Source organism: Mchenga conophoros, linkage group LG9 (assembly GCF_057382185.1).
Source record: "Mchenga conophoros isolate Kocher_MC1m ecotype Shallow Benthic linkage group LG9, M_conophoros_male_GT1.1, whole genome shotgun sequence".
Classification (NCBI taxonomy): Eukaryota; Metazoa; Chordata; class Actinopteri; order Cichliformes; family Cichlidae; genus Mchenga; species Mchenga conophoros.
This window is the reverse complement of record NC_140534.1, coordinates 28,222,749-28,240,248: the sequence shown is the minus strand read 5'-3', so window position 1 is coordinate 28,240,248 and position 17,500 is coordinate 28,222,749. Positions and strand designations below refer to the sequence as shown.

Sequence of the window (17,500 nt, the reverse complement as noted above, 5' to 3'; positions counted from 1 at the left end):
AAAGAAAACAGGAGCTTTCTAAATGAGTTTAATTGAGTTTATACATAATTCAGTGCATTTCTGTGTGGGTCATGCAGCTTCCCTGCAGTGTGCTGCTGTGGTCGATGGTCTTCAAAACAACAGCCCGCAGGTCGCCACAGTAGATAGGAGGCTCTACTTCTTTTTTTAAAGAGGTAAACACTACAGAAAAACAACCAGCTGTGACGACAGAGTAAAGTAAGACGATGCTGCTAACACCCCACATTTATTAACGCCATTAAAATATATATATTCGCAGGAGATCACATAAACACGAGCCTAAAGTGACACGTGACTAAAATATTTCCTGCTGTCGTCTCACATCATTAGATCCCCATTTAGCATAATATCACTGCGCTAAAAGCGCATTACACCAGTCTGTCTACAGTGGGGGGGTTTATTAGTGTGTGTGAAAATAAGAGTTTTAAAAAAATATATAAATAATAATAAATTAGACGTAAAATGTAAAAAAGTGTTTTATAATTTATTACGATAATAGATTTGAATTTTGATGCCCTGAAACACAAATCAAAGCATCGCGGAGCTTCACGTTTAGCCCCCACGGCTGCACTGAGCACCGCTCCTCGGTGGCAGAGTGCTTTTACCGGGGAGCTGCATTTCCCCTTCCCCGCCTCCAAAGGGGAAAAGCAGACGCGGAAAGAAGAAAAAACAACCGCTTCTTCAAACACCCCCTCCCTCCCTTCACCGCTGAATTGTCGTTGCCATCAGCTCGCGGTGAAGTTCTCTTTCTCGCTTCGCTGCGGTTTTCTGAGCTTCCTTTCTTCTCGCTCGTAGCGGGAGCCGCGAGGGGCGCGAGGCAAGACGGCTCTCGAGCCGTGCAGCGACGCACTCTGAGCGGCAGGCGAGCGGAGCAGGCGCCGCTGAGTCAGCGGGACACGCTGCAGCTCAGAGAGGCGACCAGGAAACTCCTGCCTGTGCTCCTCCGCATTGCAAACACTTTTATTATACAACGCCTTTTATTTGAATGACTTATTCTATGGTAATTATTGACACTGAACTCAGCCTATATCTAAACTATATTTTATTGCTATTTTTACTTTTTTTTATTTAGGCGTGGGTTTTTATTAGCAATACCGCAAAGCCCCCCAAAACACATTCCTAAAATATAGTTTAAAAAAATATACGATAATATTGCATATGTATTAATTATTATTATTATTTTACACAATTTCCGCAATTATGTTTTTTCCACACAGACAGATTCACTCAGTTTTGTGAGCTTTTACTTCTGTACTTTTTCCCATCTTTCCAGAGCTGTGTGTAGTTTTAATCTCTCCGTAATATTTCAGCATTATTGGCATAATTTTCAAGCTGCGTATAACTTCTCACCGCTGTAGGCAACACAGTCTATGGCGGTCCAAATGCTTTGCAGAGCTTTTCAGATCTGATCGAGGGTGACAAGTGGGCAAATTTGACTTTGAAAGTAAAAAGGGTGCTGTGCTTGTTTACTGTCAGTCGTCCTGCTTTGTCATTTTTGCAGTGGCATCAATAAGCTTCGAGGAAACTGCGAGGTGTAATTCAGCTGGAAGGCGCGCGCACACACACACACGCACACACACACAAAGAAAGAGAGGATTCTGAGAATAGTGTATATATGCATGTCTGTGTGTGTGTGTTTGTGCCGGGGGTGACAGAGGAGTGTCACTTAGCAGAAGAATACGAGCTGTCTGAGAATGAAGAGGGATGAGGCTGAATCCTGCTGCTTCTCCTCGCCACCATTATCCCACAGGAGAGCGACCTGTGGGGGGGCTGACACACAAATACACACACACGCACACACACTCTCGCTGGGAATCTCCTCAGCTGTTCCCTCCACACTCTGTCTCTTGCACCCTTCCTCCTCTTCCTCCTGCCCTCACGGCCCTAAACACCTCTGTTTGCCGGCTCTGGTTCCACTCGGCACCCGATCAGGGCCCCTGGCAGCTGACTGCAGGTTTCGGCCCAAGATTAAGCCTCCTAATGGCAGCCACTCTGTGATGATTTACACTGCATTACTGTACAAACCAGCGACAGCCTCCTTCTTACTAATGGTTTACTACACCGAAGCCTCTCTCGGCTTTATTGCTCTTTGCTCTCCGTATTTGAGGCTGGGGTCTAATTAAATAATTTAGCTGAATTACCAAACATGTGACGAAACCCGTGTAGAGGAATTATTTTTGGCATCTGGCGAACTTGTTTTATGGCTTTTGTTGTAGTTTTATTTCTGCTCGGTCTGGAGTGTGACAGAATGGGAGCGATGATTGCAACAAATATTGTAAGTTTGTTAAAGTTCACGTCCTGTGGAAACTGCGCATCTTCAACCTGTCGGCTTTTCAAAATAATAGGCCCCTGAAAGCATTTTTTAGGATTATTTAACATCAAGTTTGCCCCCCCCCCCCCCCCCCCCCGTTTCACTCAGTAAAGGAATCAATTCGTTTACAAACTCTTGGTTTTCACTCCATGGGGGTGAATTCATGTTTTTACTTTTAAATTATGCTGGAACAAGAGGCTGACGCATATAAGACAAATAAATTTAAATCTTATAAATGAAAAAAAAAAATCACACTTGGTGTCAACCTGCTGCAGCAGCTTACTTTTCTAGGTTTTCTTTAATGTAAGGCCTCTACTTATTTACAAAAGTCAAATGACACAATTACAAATCAAGTTTGATCTTTCTGCATTGCTAGTTGAAATATTTCTTTAACTGTTGTAAAATGTTTCCTCCCAAGATTTTAAACCCATAAATATAAAACCTCCTTTTCACTGCACTTTTCTCCATATATATTTATTTAGTTATTATTTGAGGCTTATTCAAAGCCTTCACGAACACTAATCAATTACAAAAGCCTTACCTGAAAAAAAGGAGAACATTTAAGTAGAAACTGAACCGCAGAGTGAGCATGCTCAGTGTGAGACAGGTATCTTTAATGCTGCAGAGCATTCCTCGGTGACAGCGGCTCAGCCTGCCTCTGAAGCCGCAGATATCTGCCCTACATTTGTCTAATCATCCCGGGCTTAACCCTCCTGCTGGCCTGCTATCTGCTCTATGTGTACGTGTGTGTGTGTGCATAAGACAGAGAGCTCTCCTGTCTCCTAATACCGGGGCTTAGTCATGTTTTGACTTTGTAATCAGGCACCTAGTTGGGCAGCACACAGGGGTCCTGAATCAGCTGGTAAGCCCTCCCAACCCTGGAAAATGCTTCTGGGGGAGCGTGATCGATGATGGACACAGTGGCTCTGGCCCGCATGCGTGTGTGTGCGTGTGTGTGAGAGAGGCAGGGCTGTTAGTGGGAGGCTTATAAAAGATGGTGGAGGTGGGGAAGTGGTGGTGCTGGGGGGTATGCGTTTTAAACAGCCTAGCTTTGATTGACAGGGCTGATAGTGAGTGGAGGGTGGATGGATGAGGGGAGGTCACAGTGAGGGATAGTTGGCAGTGGGAGGGGTGAATGAGCAAGTGCTCGGGTAAAGGAAAAAGGGGGGTTGCGTTGTTGAATGCAGGTTAGATTCTGGGTGTATTTGTGCGTGTACATGCAAAGCGCGCGGGCGAGTGTGGGTGGGGTGGGGGGTTTCAACACTCCTAAGGAGGGGGTGTATTTTCGAGGGAGTAGGGGGGGGGGGGGGGGGGGGGGGTGCAGGAGGAAAGTGAGCTTTTAATTACCAGGGCAGAAGCAGATGTAGCAGAATGGTGCCCCCACCTCTTCAACGCAAACACAGCAGCGGCAGCTGGAAGTCATCAGCTTTGGTTGTGGGTGCATATTTGTAAGGACAGGAGCCCCGAAGCACAATGTTTAAATTTAAAGATGTTGAGTTTCTATTGGCACTTTGGTTGCTCGATGATTATTTATTTTTCTCCCCCAACCCCCTCACCTCCCTTCTTGTTACAGAATAATTCACATCCCGCTTAGCGCCTCCTCGTCCACAATTTACAGTGTAATTAATGGCACGGAGTATTAGTCAGGAAAGGTTTGACTCTATTCAAAATACAGCTTACAAGTCCGCTCGTAAGAGTGGCTTCAAACTGGGGGAAAAGAAACCTCTGGTTTAACAGGAACATTTTAATCTCATCTACACTCACCTCGTAAATCATCTGACATATGCGCAGGAAGGACAAAAATAACATGCATTTAATCAGCGAATTAAAATATATGCAGCTTGTAATTTATTTTTTGATAATATTAGTTGTTTTAAAGAAGTATTTGTGAGGTGGCTAAAAAATTGTGAGTTTATGAACGGGCTCTGTTGGGGGATTTTTAAACTGTGTGCATTTGTTTTGAATTAAATGTCATCTTATTGGGGGTTTTAGTGCCGTTTTAGCACCAGGCCGGATAAAAACTAGTGTCCAGCCCTCTCTCTGGTTCATTTAGTTTCTTTCTACTGATCAGCGTCACGGTAAAAGCAAACACATTTACAGCATGCGTGATTTTGTGATTTTTTTTACTGATACTTTGATACAAACACCAAACGCTGCTCTTACTTAACCAGAGTGTTTCTTTAATTTTCTTTTTTTTTTTTTTAAATACATTGTCAATCCCCCACCAATTTTTTTACACTCTTAGAAAATGTATCCAACAAAATGTGTGCACAGGTGAAAATATGGTGCCCAGAGTATAAAATGACTTTCCATCAAGAAAATGGTGCAAAACATTAAAAAAAAGAAAAAAAGAAAAAAAAGAAACACAATGTCCCTGCACATATAAAAATAAATTAATACTTTTGTGTCCAGTCACTGTCAACCTTATTGTCTGGTCCTAAAGATTCACACACATGAACTGAGGCTTCATTGGCTTTCCTTCACACCAGCACGACCAATCATAATCACTTATGTACAACCAACGGCCAATGAGAAAGATTTATGTACACTTAACGAGGTAAAAACTGTGCCACCAAGTGCCCCCCCCTGACACACTTCCTCCTCCCCTACAAACACCTATATACAACCACAACCCCTCCCAAATCAGCCAGCTAATAAGTAGCTCCTAGCTTTAAACACATGACAAAAATAGAAATCATTAAAAGGGTTTACAGCAAGATTAGACTGAACAGAGGAACAAAAGAAAAAAAAAAAAACTTTACACAGTAGTACAAAATGATGCTAAATTGCAAAAACAAGCGGGCTTTTAAAATATATCATCTTATGCCCATTACACAAAACCTCCAGATAAATAGAAAGCACAACACAAAGTTGGCTTTGATATTAGAGAATGCAGCAGAATAAAAGTTCCTAGTTTTGTTAAAGAGACGTCCAGCCTGAAGGACCAAGAGTTTTTGTAATCTGTTGCCTTAGCAACGCAGCTTCATTACCAGTAGCACTGTGAAAAATTGGGTAGAGTGACCAAGTGTTTTTTAATATATATATATATTTGTTTGCTTTAAAAAAAAAAAAAAAAATCCCACTTTCCTCTTTTGGCCTCAGGCACTTGGGTTTGGACCCTGATTGGCCAGTCCTGACTGTTGTGGGTTTATAAGTGGCCGCTGCTGTCGGCCTTTTAGGTCCTGATAGGCTGGTCCTGCTCGAGAGGTAGGTGCAGCAGGAGGCTCAATCGGGAAGATGAAATGCAATCACTTCCACTTGCTGATAACCAACTGCGTGGTTTATCTCTGAAAGTGGATGTGTGACGTGGATTTAAGCATCTTTGTGAACATTCAACGTACTTTTTTGAATAATCTTTTTTTCTCCTCTTTTACATTTCTTTTCCCCGAATGATCCTCCTGTATCTGGCCCAGAGAAGAGACAGTCAAAAGCAAGGCTTCTGTGGTGACCATACGAGGCTTGGCTCACGGACATTAATGGATGTACGCAAACTGCGGGAAGGAGACACGGGGAGAGAAGGCAGCACTGAGGATGTGTGGGACATTTCCTCATTTAATAGTCCCTCCAGGACTGCTGCGAGACAGATGTCAATCACACATCTATGACTGGTAAGTCCTATAACAGGGAATTGTACTGTTGTCCTAATCATAATATTGCTGCCATTTTCTTTTCTTTTTTTTTCAAATGTTTGTAGTTCTGTGTGTGTGCCAGCTTGTGCGCTGCAGCACAACTGCTGGTTTGGCTGAAGCCCCTGAGAGAGTGAAACAGCAGAGAGACCAGACCATTACAAAAACATTAATTTAAAAAAAAAAAAAATGAGAGAGGAAAAAAAAAAACCCCAAAACAAAACCTGGAACAAGATTCGGAGTAGGAAACACCGAAGAAATAAAAAGAGTTTCTGGGAACCTGTCAGTCAACTGAACTGTTGAGAGAAGAGACTAAACACACCATGTCCGCTGGTGCTACGTACTGACAGTAACACACGTTCAGTTACTACCAGCAGTATTAAATAACTAAAAAAATCTTTAAGTAGACAAAGCAATCAAAATAAGGACTCAAAGCAGCTAAAAAGTCGTTAAATCAAATAAATAATACAAAATGACACAAAACGTGGTGTCGAGATCAGAACCTAAACTACAGACAGTCTTCTGTATAACTCCACACAGAGAGAGTGTGTGTGTTATGCTTTAACACACTGCTGGAAACAAATATCTAACATGAACACATTTTGCTCTCCTGCAGATGTTCTCATCACTAACCTACAAAGTTGACCAACAGACTGATCCCAAAAAACTCTGCGCATGTATATATATATATATTTATATTTATATATATGTAAAACAAAACAATAAAAAGAAAAAAAGGAAACAAAAAGAACATATGCCGTCACGTCTTCTCTTGCCCTCCGACGCCAACGGCTTTTTCGGCTAGCCGAGGCTTCTGCGCCCCTGAGCCATGCGTGTCGGCGTGTGCGTGCTGCAGCGCCAGGAAGGGGTTGGCGGTGATGGTGCCTTGGCCCTGGCTCTGGGCGCCGGGCAGCAAGTTGTTGATGGGCAGCTGAGCGGAAGAGAGTGGGATGGAGGGAATCTGGGCAGAGGAGGAGAGGGACTGCAGCTGCTGGAGGTCCTGCTGCTGCATCAGTTGGTAGAGCAACACCTGCTGCTGCTCCTGGGGAGCAGAGGGAGGAAGGGGGAGATGCAAGGAGGGAGGAAACAAGGAGGAAGAATGAGAGAAAAAAGAAAAAGAAAAAAAAGAGAAGAGGATTAAGTGGAGGTGTCATTAAAGAAAAGAGTTGAAGGGGGGAACAGAGCGTGAGACAGAAGAAAAAAAGCAGGGGAAAGTGTGGAAAAGAGGGGAAGAAGAAGAGTTAATAAGCTAGGTGATTTAGACTATCGTCTAAAAGAAAATTGTAGCTCAGTGTCTTTGTGTTTAACTGTGTGTGATAGTAGTAAGTAATCAAATGTGCATAGTGTGTGTGTGTGTAGTACCACTGAAGGCTGTGAGGACAGCAGCTGGTGGAGCTGATGCTGCTGCAGGAGCAATCTCTGCTGCTCAGACAGCAGGCCAATTCGTGCCGCGCTGAGGAGACAAAGCACACTCACAGTGAGACAAACGCAATTAACACTCTGCCTGCACAGTACCAGACTGTTTAGCACACTTTTTTAAAACATTACAGGTCTGTGACGGTGAGAGTGACAGAAAATATTAACATTTATCTGTTTCTATAAGTTATAAAGAAAAACATGAGCTTATTTTTTGCTTCAAAAACCCCCAAAACAAAACAAGAAAAGATTCAAACTCAAAAAAACATGCATGACTACAGCATTTCTTCACAAAGCTGACACACTGATGAAAACAGAGCTACGGCGGTTTGTGAAGTGGCACCAGCTTCTGCCTCACCTGGTCTTACTAGTTGCTGAGCTGCTAAAATCCATTGCGGAAGCAAAAAGACACAACGAGGAAGAGAGGATGCAATAAAGTTCACATTTAAACTTCTTGGGAAGCCGAGACAAACATATTCCCGAACATTTTCAGTACTTAACTATGTGCTTATGTGAAAGGGCCTTGAAAATGTGAAGCTACTGACACCCATCTGGAGCTCTTTAACTCGCTGACAGTCAACCAATTTGTTGGGAAGGGTGATGTGAAACCGCATGTATTGATTTTATTATCATCAAAGGCTTCCAACACAATTCGCATCCCAGTGTTGATGCTTTATTAATCTGAAAAGGGCGCTTAATGTATTAGAGGAAGATGAAAACAGCCATACTTGTTATTGACGGGCAAAGTGACGCCTGTAGCTGCTCCTGTAGTGTGTGTGTGAGGGCTGGAGGTGCCGGCCGGCGTCTGGATCACGCCGTTCAGAGCCCCGACGATTCCACCCATGCCCAGCGCACTCCCTGCACCCAGAGCCCCCATTAGCCCCGCCACGCCGCCCAACCCAGCCGGGGTCACCCCTACGGAGGCGACCCCATTGAGCTGTGGCTGAGGTGGACTCTGGGACACCGAGGGAGGTGTGGAGAGGGAGGAGGTGGAGCCACTACTGCTGTGACCACCACAAGATGCACTATCCTGAGGACCAGAAAGAGACTCCCATTAATGACAAGTCCTGCATTCAGAATCTGTAGCTATGTCCTAATTCATAGGCTGCATCCTTCAGAGGACCAGGCCTTCACGTTCTACATGGGCCGGGTCCTTCGAAGACCTAGAAGGCCGGAAGTGCAAGGCTGTGAAATGGGATGGTCTAGCCTTCAGATTTCGGGGGAGATCAATAAACTCAGCCGTCTGCTCCTCGCTTGCTAATATATAACAGAACACTGGAGTACATTCTCTACCATCTCACACTTCTGTGTTTTCTGTTTGACGTTTATTCAGCTGTGTCGAAACTATAACTTTAATCTCAGCCAAACCGATTTACTCAGGAACAAATAAAACACTGAAAAAAGCCAAACAATAACATTTTAAGTGACTTATATTTCATGTTTAACCCGAGTGAAAGACCGCGGGGATCTGAAAACGATGTGCCGGGAGTTTGCTGTTCTTGCCGGCTCTAGTGAGCCTTGACCACGCGGTCAGCTATCGAGCTGGTGGGACACCTTCGAAAACGTTGAAGCACGTTTGCAAATATGTGATGTCTTGATAAACCAACCAGATATTTGAAGCTTACACAGCTACATTCTCGCCTGAAAACATCTTAAAAGTTTATTTGGTGACCCAGAAAAAGTAATAAGAGTAATATTAAAACTAAGTAGCTGCCGCCATTGTTGGAAACTGGAATTGGCCGGGCCGCGCTATGAATTCTGGGATAGGTTAATGAAGGACACATTTGTCGGCCGCATTTGGAGCAGCCTTCGAATTGGGACAGCCTTCATTGCCTTGCTGTGACATAATCGACCTTCAAATACGGCCTCCGAAGGATGTGGCCTATTAATTGGGATATGCGTTATTTCACACCTTTTTGACATTAAATTAAAGCGATCATTACAGTTTGCTTAATTTACAATGTTAAAGAATAAATAGAATAAAAGAAAAAACTTTCAAAGTCTACAAGCCTGTGAGTCAACTACAAAAAGTTCTGTTTATATTGCAATTTCTATTCTGACTTTAAATCTTGCCTCTTCCATTTGCCATAAATAAATTACTGAGTGTTCAAGACTAAAACTAACACTGAAACTAATAAAAAATAAATAAAAATAAAGCCACTCTGGAAAATCAAAACAGAAATCAAAACAAAGCATAAAAACTAGTTTGAAAACACAAACTCTGCTGACTACAGAGGAGTCAAACCACGAATTTGTCCTTACCTGAGTCGCCACAGGTAAAGATGAGTCAGCTGCTCCCGGCTGGGCTCCCTTCACATCTGCGGATAACCGAAAGGTTAGACATGTCTCAGTAGGGCCAGTCTAAAAATGTGAAACCTGCTTTTCAAGTTCTAGAAATTTTCTGTGCTAAATGACGTCAGCCAGCAACAATCCATCTTTTCGATCGGGAACAAGAGAGTAGCTCAGTCAGATCTTAAAGCTGAAAAAAAATAACATGTGCAGATGCAAGAATCTGAATAACTTTGATATAAACACATGCATGCATCAGGCTGTGCTATGGGAGGAAGGGAAGCTGGCAGAGGCAGGGTGATGATGGTTGTTACTCATACATCCTCCAAAATAGTGTTGCAGGCCACATTCAAACCTTTCATGCCAACAGTATTGGACTGTCACATTTTCAGAAATATAACACACCCTCAGTGCAAAAATTTCTTGAACGATAACTTTAGGTGTCGTCTTGGCCTTTAAATTCCCGAGCTCTCAATCTGATCAAGCATCTGTGATATTTTTTTAGTCCATGGAGGTAACATTTTAAGGATCTCCTGCTGCCATGCTTGATGCCTGATACCACAAAACACATCAATGGGGGGGCAGCTGTTTCAGTGACACAAAGCAGACCTGCACAATGCCAGGCAGGTGCTGTGGCTCACTGGTGTGCATCATTCACCTTGATTTCTAAGTAAGTAAGTAAGAGTGTCTGTGTACCCGAGGAGGCCGTGGCAGGTGTGAAAGGCACTGATAGCTGTGCGCTGAGAAGCTGCAGTCTCTCTTTCTTCATGGTCAGAGTTTTTATCTGCTCCTCCAGCCTCCTGTTCTCCTCCTGGAGCTGGTGCAGAGACTTCAACATGCTCACCACTGAGAAAGAGAGAGGGAACAGAAAAAGCAGCGATTTTTTATTTCCTGCTCCAAATATTCTGTAATAGCTCCGCTCTGAATTTTCAATTTACTGCTCTCCACACCTGTGTGAGAAAATAAAGACTTCAAAATTGCACAAATGAAATAAAACTCAGCCCCGTCAGTCTGCAGTCAACACTGTTAGCCCACTTGTTGTTTTAGCTGCACCACAGTGAAGGTAAAATAACCAGTGCTGGTGCTGGGTTATATGCTGGGATGAATCTTTACAGGACTAACCCTTTCACCAATATCCTTACTTTCTAAAAGGCCACTCATTTTCTAAATCTGCCTTTTCTTATACCTCACATTAACAACACACACAGTGACGATCAGACAGATACTCAACACAGACATGTCAGAGATCAAGGTCAGCTACAGTGACCTTGCGCCTGCACGGACTCTGTGTCGGGGGAGGAGGAGGAGGGTTTGCAGATGCAGGAACTTAAACCTGACTCATCCGATTGAAGGACAGCCTTTCTAACGACCAGGCTGCCATCCCCCTTTTTCATTTTCACTTTATTGATCCCAGAAGGGATGTTCAGATAGGTAGATAACCAGCAAGAGATTGACAGGTGCAACAATAACAGATAAAGTGAAAATGTGACTGAAAGAGGGAGCGGCTCTGCACAACAGCTCGAAGGCAAAGAGCCGACGGATCAATTGACACAGAGAAGGAAATGGTGAAGTGGACAAAGTGTATGAGTGCGTGTGAGGTAGGAGATTAATCTCCTGTCATTTTTGAAATGAAGAGAATTCACCTTTTGTTTTCATCCTGCCTTTGTTTGATTTCAGGCCTTTTGCCTTATACTGTATCTTTTAAATAGAGAGTAAAACTATTATTTGGGTTTTTTATGTGACTTATTTGTTAAATAAAATGCTGTGAGGGTGTCACAGGTAGAAATAAAATCCGTCTGGTGAGAGACTTAAATGGAATTAACAAACTCATAAGTGTGTATCAAACAGAATCATCCGATTTCAAAAGGCTATATTTTTTAAAGTAATGGACATAAAAGCTTTTGGTATATTTTACATACAAAATTTTCACAAGTGCTCCACATCCCTGTGGACACCCGGCATTAGTCCACACAATAGTCAAACTCGTCCCATACTTTTGCAAGCATGTCTGGAGTCACTGCAGCCACTGCTACCAATAATCACTCCCTGCTTAGAGGCCTGTTTTTCAGTAGTTACTGGTGAGCAATAGTCTGAAATCGGACGATTCTTTTAGGTAATCTTGTAGTTTTAAGGATGCTTGGTGCTTGCGTCTTCTCACCGTCTCCTTGTGCTCCCTGCTGCAGCAGGAAGCTCTGCCCTTCGTTCCACTGCCTCTCCAGGAGCTGCTCAATGCTGGTGGCCACTGGGGGCAACGTCTCCCCACCTCCTCCCGCCCCTAGCAACCCCTGCCCCGGCCCCGGCAACGACCCAGAAGAGTCATAGCGGATCTGCAGGCCACCAATCGGAGAGCTGAATGTAGGGGAAGAGAGAGAGAGAGAGTGCATTGATAGAAAAGGAGAGATGGAGAGGTCAATAGGGAGATTAACGACCTAACATAAACGTCAGACAAACATAGTCACTGCTGGCTATAAAACTACATCAATTTGTTGTTACAGTGGCCCCTAATGAAAAGGGGCCAGGCTTTCTGTCTGCGCGTGAGAGCTAGAAAAAGACTAGGAGAGAGAGGAAGAAAGAAGACATGCAACAGGGGGAGACAGACAGAGAGAGGGAAGTGCACTGTCTTGATGCGATAAATCTCAGTGTGCACTGAGACAAGCTGTTGGAGCCTGAGGAGAGGAGGAGAGGGGAAAAGGGGAAATAAAGGACACCGGAAGAGATGACTGAGCCGTAGGGGTGCAAACGGCATCTTATTTTCCCCTATTGTGGAATGTAAAAATATGACTTAACTCACCACTCGCACATGAAACTTTAAAGAAGCTTAAACAGTCTTAAAGTCGCCTCATTTTGCTACAGTGTTTCCTTTTGCAGTTAAATGTCATTTATCCTAAATTTAAGACCAAAAATTTAGATTTAAAAATAAAAAATAAAACCATATATAACCAACCTTATCAAGTGAAATCACCCATTCCACAGACAATAGCGGAAACAAAAAAAAAAAGTTTATCTGTATGATCAATTTCCCCGTGATCCTGAATGATCCATGCAAACATTCCAAAATGGAGGAGATACAATAACTCATCACACTGTCCTTAAACACAAGAAGACAAGAAAAAAACATCTAACTGGACTTGAAGGATGGTTACCACCTTCAAAAACACAAGTTATCGATGGCTGAGAGAGCAAGAATTGCCTGTAGGGGCAAGAGCAAAAGAGAGAGTGTGCATGTGTGTGTTTGAGGAGTGAGAGGAAGAGAGGGGAGATGAGGGGGCCAGCAAAGGGAAAAGCAGAAAGGGGGAGGGGGGGATGGGTGAAGGAGGGGGACCAGTGAGGAATGTAAATGGTGAGGGAGTGCTGGGGAGGGTATCTGTGTGTGTGTGTGTGTGTGTGTGTGTGTGTGCGTGTGCGCGCGCACTCACCGCGGGGTGGTCTTGGGAGAAGCTCTTATGGAGAAGCCCTGAGCTCCGACACAACCGCCGCCGCTGCTGCTGCCGTCTCCCGCCTCCTGATCTGCACACAGACACACACACAGAAAAAAAAAAAAAATCAATTGGACGAGAACACGGACAGAAGATGTTTTTCTGTTGTTAGGATGAAATTATGGAATAATGTTGACATGAGCATAAAAATGTGGAATTCATTTGTGGTCTTTAAATGAATGCTCTACAAATTTTGGAGGGTTAGATGTGAGAATAAAGACGTTTATCTGTTTGTTATTTTATTTTAGTTTCCTACTTGGAAGTTAGGGTACTTTTAATGATCAGAATACAGACCAGGCATAAACATAAGCATTACAGCATGAGCCTGTTCAGTCATTATTTGTAATATAGGAATGGATCTTAGACCAACTGCTTTGCACAATATATGCTGAAATAAAAATCAAAATATCCACACAGAGCCGGCTGAAGTTGAATGTGAAAGCGCACTCACAATACTGTTTGCAGGTTATTTTTTTAAGCCACCAGTCAAGACAAAAACAAGAATAAAAAACACGCTTCTTCATTTATTTAGGCAAGCAAACAATACAGACTGCAAAACATCCCAGACATCCGTAACAACCCAGCTTTCCTGCTTTGTTTTCTATCCTCGGGCTCTTTGTGATCACCTGCGTTTTAATACAGCCAGACTCATCGTTCGGTCGTTTATTTCTGTTTCCTGGCAGAGAAAATGAGTCATTTAACTGTGGCTTGTAAATACTCTTTGCATAGTGTTGCAATGCTTAAAAATTGATCATTCAAATGTCTTATAGGGAGCTTCACACACTGATCCAGACCGGAGACTCTGAGCCTTCTTTAACGGCTTGGAAAATCACACATCAGGACATTTGTTAAAGTTTGACAATTTGTTAAAAACGCAGTTTTGAGCTCAAGACATGTTTCTGCTCCAGGAAATGACAGATTTGTCTTGACCCCAGCTGTAAAACATAGTTAAGTAGGGTGGATCTTCATCGCGCTGCAGAGCAGTTACACAGCACAATCACTCCCAAGTAACTATATTTGGATTTCTTTAATTTTTTAATTTTTAAAAACACTTTAGTTATAAAAGAAAATATGTGATGGTTAAAACACTGGTTAATTTTGGAGATACATACAGGGGTGGCAGTCTGCATGACCCGAGACACACTGGAATTTCACCCCAGGCGTACAACATTATTTTTCAAAAGCATAATTGTCCTCTACCACACTAAAGCAAATTGCCGTTGTTCCTGGATTTATCCACTCTGGAGTATATTTTTTCAAGGGTCCGGGATGATAAAAAGAAGTGAAGACAGAGGACCCTTTTCAAGTTTTTCTGTTTTCCCTCTGACCCAGGCTACATGCGCTGCAATACTGTGGGCTCTGCAATCTACAAAACTCTCTCTCTCTCTCTGTATCTCTTTCAAACACAAGCCTTCATTCAAACTGCATGTGCTTCCCTCTCTACCTTCTGTGAGAGTCTCTGTCTCTCCTCCCTCTGGGCCCCTGGCCAGACGCTTCTTTTCATTTTCCTCAGTGAGAGTAATGAATCACACATGCACACAGACTTTTGCATTTACACACTCACACAAACTCCCCTCTACTTAAGACAGTCAATCCCAGCTTTTACCCCCACCAGGTCACCACTCCAGTCCCTCGCTCTCTTCTTTTTCAAGTCCTTTTTTCTGTCGTAACCCTTTTCGTCCCTGGCACCTCCCTCCAGACACTCAAAAGCAAAGAGAAACGGCTGCCAAAGTAAACAGGCTGCATGCATACAAACACACGCACACACACACACCTTGCACGTTTACGCTCACATGACCCTTACTAGCCGACAAACAGAACTTCATGCTTATGTAGCCGCAGACACGTGTTCTCCACGTCTGTGTGCTTAATGTTATGGTAAGGAAATATCAATGTTCATTAAGGCTGCTTAATGATTATTTTCATTACTGGTTAGTGCAGCTCAATGAAGTAATAGGTCAATCAAGTGAAAATAAATCTGCCACTATTTTAATAATGAATCAACTGTCAATATTCCAAAAATAGTCTGTTTCCAAATATAGGGGGGAAAATATACAATACTTGTTTGCTGGTTTAATATCTGAATATTTCACCTTTTGCACAAAGAAATTTTACTGACGCTAAAGAAAATCTAATCAATAAAGAAAAACCACTGGCCTATTAATTCATACTATGTTTATATTTAAGTTTCACTTAAAATTAAAGTGGAGAACATTTACAATACTCACATCTGAAATTGTGTAAACGGCAGAAATGACTTCATATTGAATTATACATTTAATTTAATTACAAATTAAACACATTTCCAATTGGAAACATTTAACTTTACACAACAGCATAGCGCACACACACACACACACACACACACACATGAAACAACTTACAAAATTAAATATGGTATAAAATCTTTTCCTTTCTTAATTACAAAAAGAAAACAGTTGTTGTTGGGGGTTTTTTTTGTTTGTTTGTTTGTTTTTTTTAGAGTTTGCAATCAAAATGTTCATTTTCATGAATTATATATAAGGTTTGCTGAACACACTGAACCTGCCTGGTAGCCTGTCCGTAGTTTCTAAAAAACACAAACCAAAAAACCGCTGCACTCACTTCTAAAAACGTGCTGATGTTAATAACTTGACATGCATGATTTGCACCCATTAAAAATAGGTGCTTATAAAGTGAGGTAAACAGATTTAGGTCTCTGGATCACATACACACATGGACACACGCATGAACGAATGCGCGCACACACACACGCGCGCGGCCCCCTGTCAGTCAGCCTGATTAGTGAGCTGACCTGCGGGTCAGCCTGGATCTGGCTCTGATGACTGCTGACCGGCAGCAGGAACTGCTTCCTCCTCTGCACTCTTTATTCGCCTCTTTTCTCTTGCTTCTCGTCTCTTTGACCAACCAGATGTCTTGCATCAGGAAACGGCTACTCTTGATTACTAAAGTCTCTCGTAACTCCCTCATCAGCTCCTCTGCGCTGAACAGACAACACAAACGGACTTTCTCTCTACCTCTGGAGCTCCTGCCGGCTCCAGGAGGAGCATTTCCTCAAAAAGAGCCTATTTTTTTTTCTTTCATACTGATTAAAGTTTATCAGAAAACAAAAAAAAAAAAGAGAAAATAGAGGAAAACCTATGCCATTTAACTAGAACTGAGTGGGAGGGGCTTAAGAATATCACTGACCCTTGACCTTTTTTGCGGGATCAAGGGGGCATTGACCTATCAATTATCTCCGTGTCCTTGTCGCTCTCTCTCTCATGCACACATTTTATTTTTTCCACATGCGCACAAACAAACATGCACTGCTGCATGAAGTGTTGCTGCTGTACCTGCCGGTGAGGCTTCGGACTGTGCGATGAGCGCCGCCATGGTCGAGTTGGGGTTCAGCCTGTTGCCAAACATGTGGGGGGGGGCCAGGTTGAAGACAGAGCCTGGGAGAGCGCTCACCTGTGGACGGAGACAAACAAACAGTGACACATGAGACACAAGAAGCCACATTTTCTCTCTGATTTGACTCTTTATAATATAATGGCTAAACCAGCAGTTTTCAGATAACCGCATGATTGTTCTTTTCCACTGAACCATCTGAGAAGTCATGCTTGGAAAAAGGCAGGCAACTTCAAAAAAAGAAAAAAAGTGCCAACTGACGGCATGAAAGGCAAAATTTAAGCTGGCAAGACCGATTCCCTCTTGATCATAATCTCACGAATTTTGCAAGAATCCAGCTGTAAACTTTTAGAGTGAGAAAGAAAGTTTCCCACATTACAATCACGTGGTGATTCAGGTGTCTGAGTGTCCCAAGAAACGCGTTTTAAAACGTTGAATAATAAATGAATAAACCTGGGACACATCAGATTGAATTTATTAAAACAAAAATGGCTAAAAATAGTCTTTAATTTTTGGCTCATGGTGACGATTTTTAGCTTTTATGATAAAAATACACTATTGTTGGTGTACACACACACACACACACACACACACTTTTGATTTTTCTAAACAATTACAATATTTTTAAAATCTAACGTATAAAATGTGATAGGATAGCAAGAAACAGCTGTTCTGGGCTCAAATAGACTTGAAATATACAAAAAAATAATAAATAAAATAATGATAAAAATGTACACTGGTGTACACACACACACACACACACACACACACACACACACACACACACCTCTAAATTTCAAATATGGAAACCTGCATATTTTTGCTGGTGTTACTATATAAATTACCAGAATTATTATCATTTTATTTTTATATTTTGTTCTTTAAGCATTATACATAAAAATAAACAAAAACCAGGAAGTGTTTCTTTATTATCAAGTGGAACAGTTATAGTAACAGGTTAAGAGTGCATG

At 42.5% G+C, this 17,500-nt stretch overlaps 1 protein-coding gene across 5 annotated transcripts in view; it reads right to left on the bottom strand.

The window, feature by feature from the left end:
• Positions 1 to 4,488: 4,488 nt before the first annotated feature.
• mllt10 (MLLT10 histone lysine methyltransferase DOT1L cofactor) overlaps positions 4,489 to 17,500 on the bottom strand; it is a 50,635-nt gene continuing 37,623 nt past the window's right edge. For 2 of the 5 annotated variants that reach the window (XM_085287364.1, XM_085287368.1), the window contains 9 exons: positions 16,472 to 16,589; positions 13,077 to 13,167; positions 11,819 to 12,009; positions 10,357 to 10,506; positions 9,634 to 9,689; positions 8,100 to 8,401; positions 7,730 to 7,753; positions 7,318 to 7,408; positions 4,489 to 6,997 (listed from right to left, as the gene is read on the bottom strand). In XM_085287364.1, the coding sequence (XP_085143490.1) occupies positions 6,716 to 6,997; positions 7,318 to 7,408; positions 7,730 to 7,753; positions 8,100 to 8,401; positions 9,634 to 9,689; positions 10,357 to 10,506; positions 11,819 to 12,009; positions 13,077 to 13,167; positions 16,472 to 16,589 (1,305 nt within the window). In that variant the 3' untranslated portion in view covers positions 4,489 to 6,715. The remainder of the gene's footprint in view (positions 6,998 to 7,317; positions 7,409 to 7,729; positions 7,754 to 8,099; positions 8,402 to 9,633; positions 9,690 to 10,356; positions 10,507 to 11,818; positions 12,010 to 13,076; positions 13,168 to 16,471; positions 16,590 to 17,500) is intronic. The other 3 variants (XM_085287365.1, XM_085287369.1, XM_085287367.1) reach the window with 2 other exon arrangements.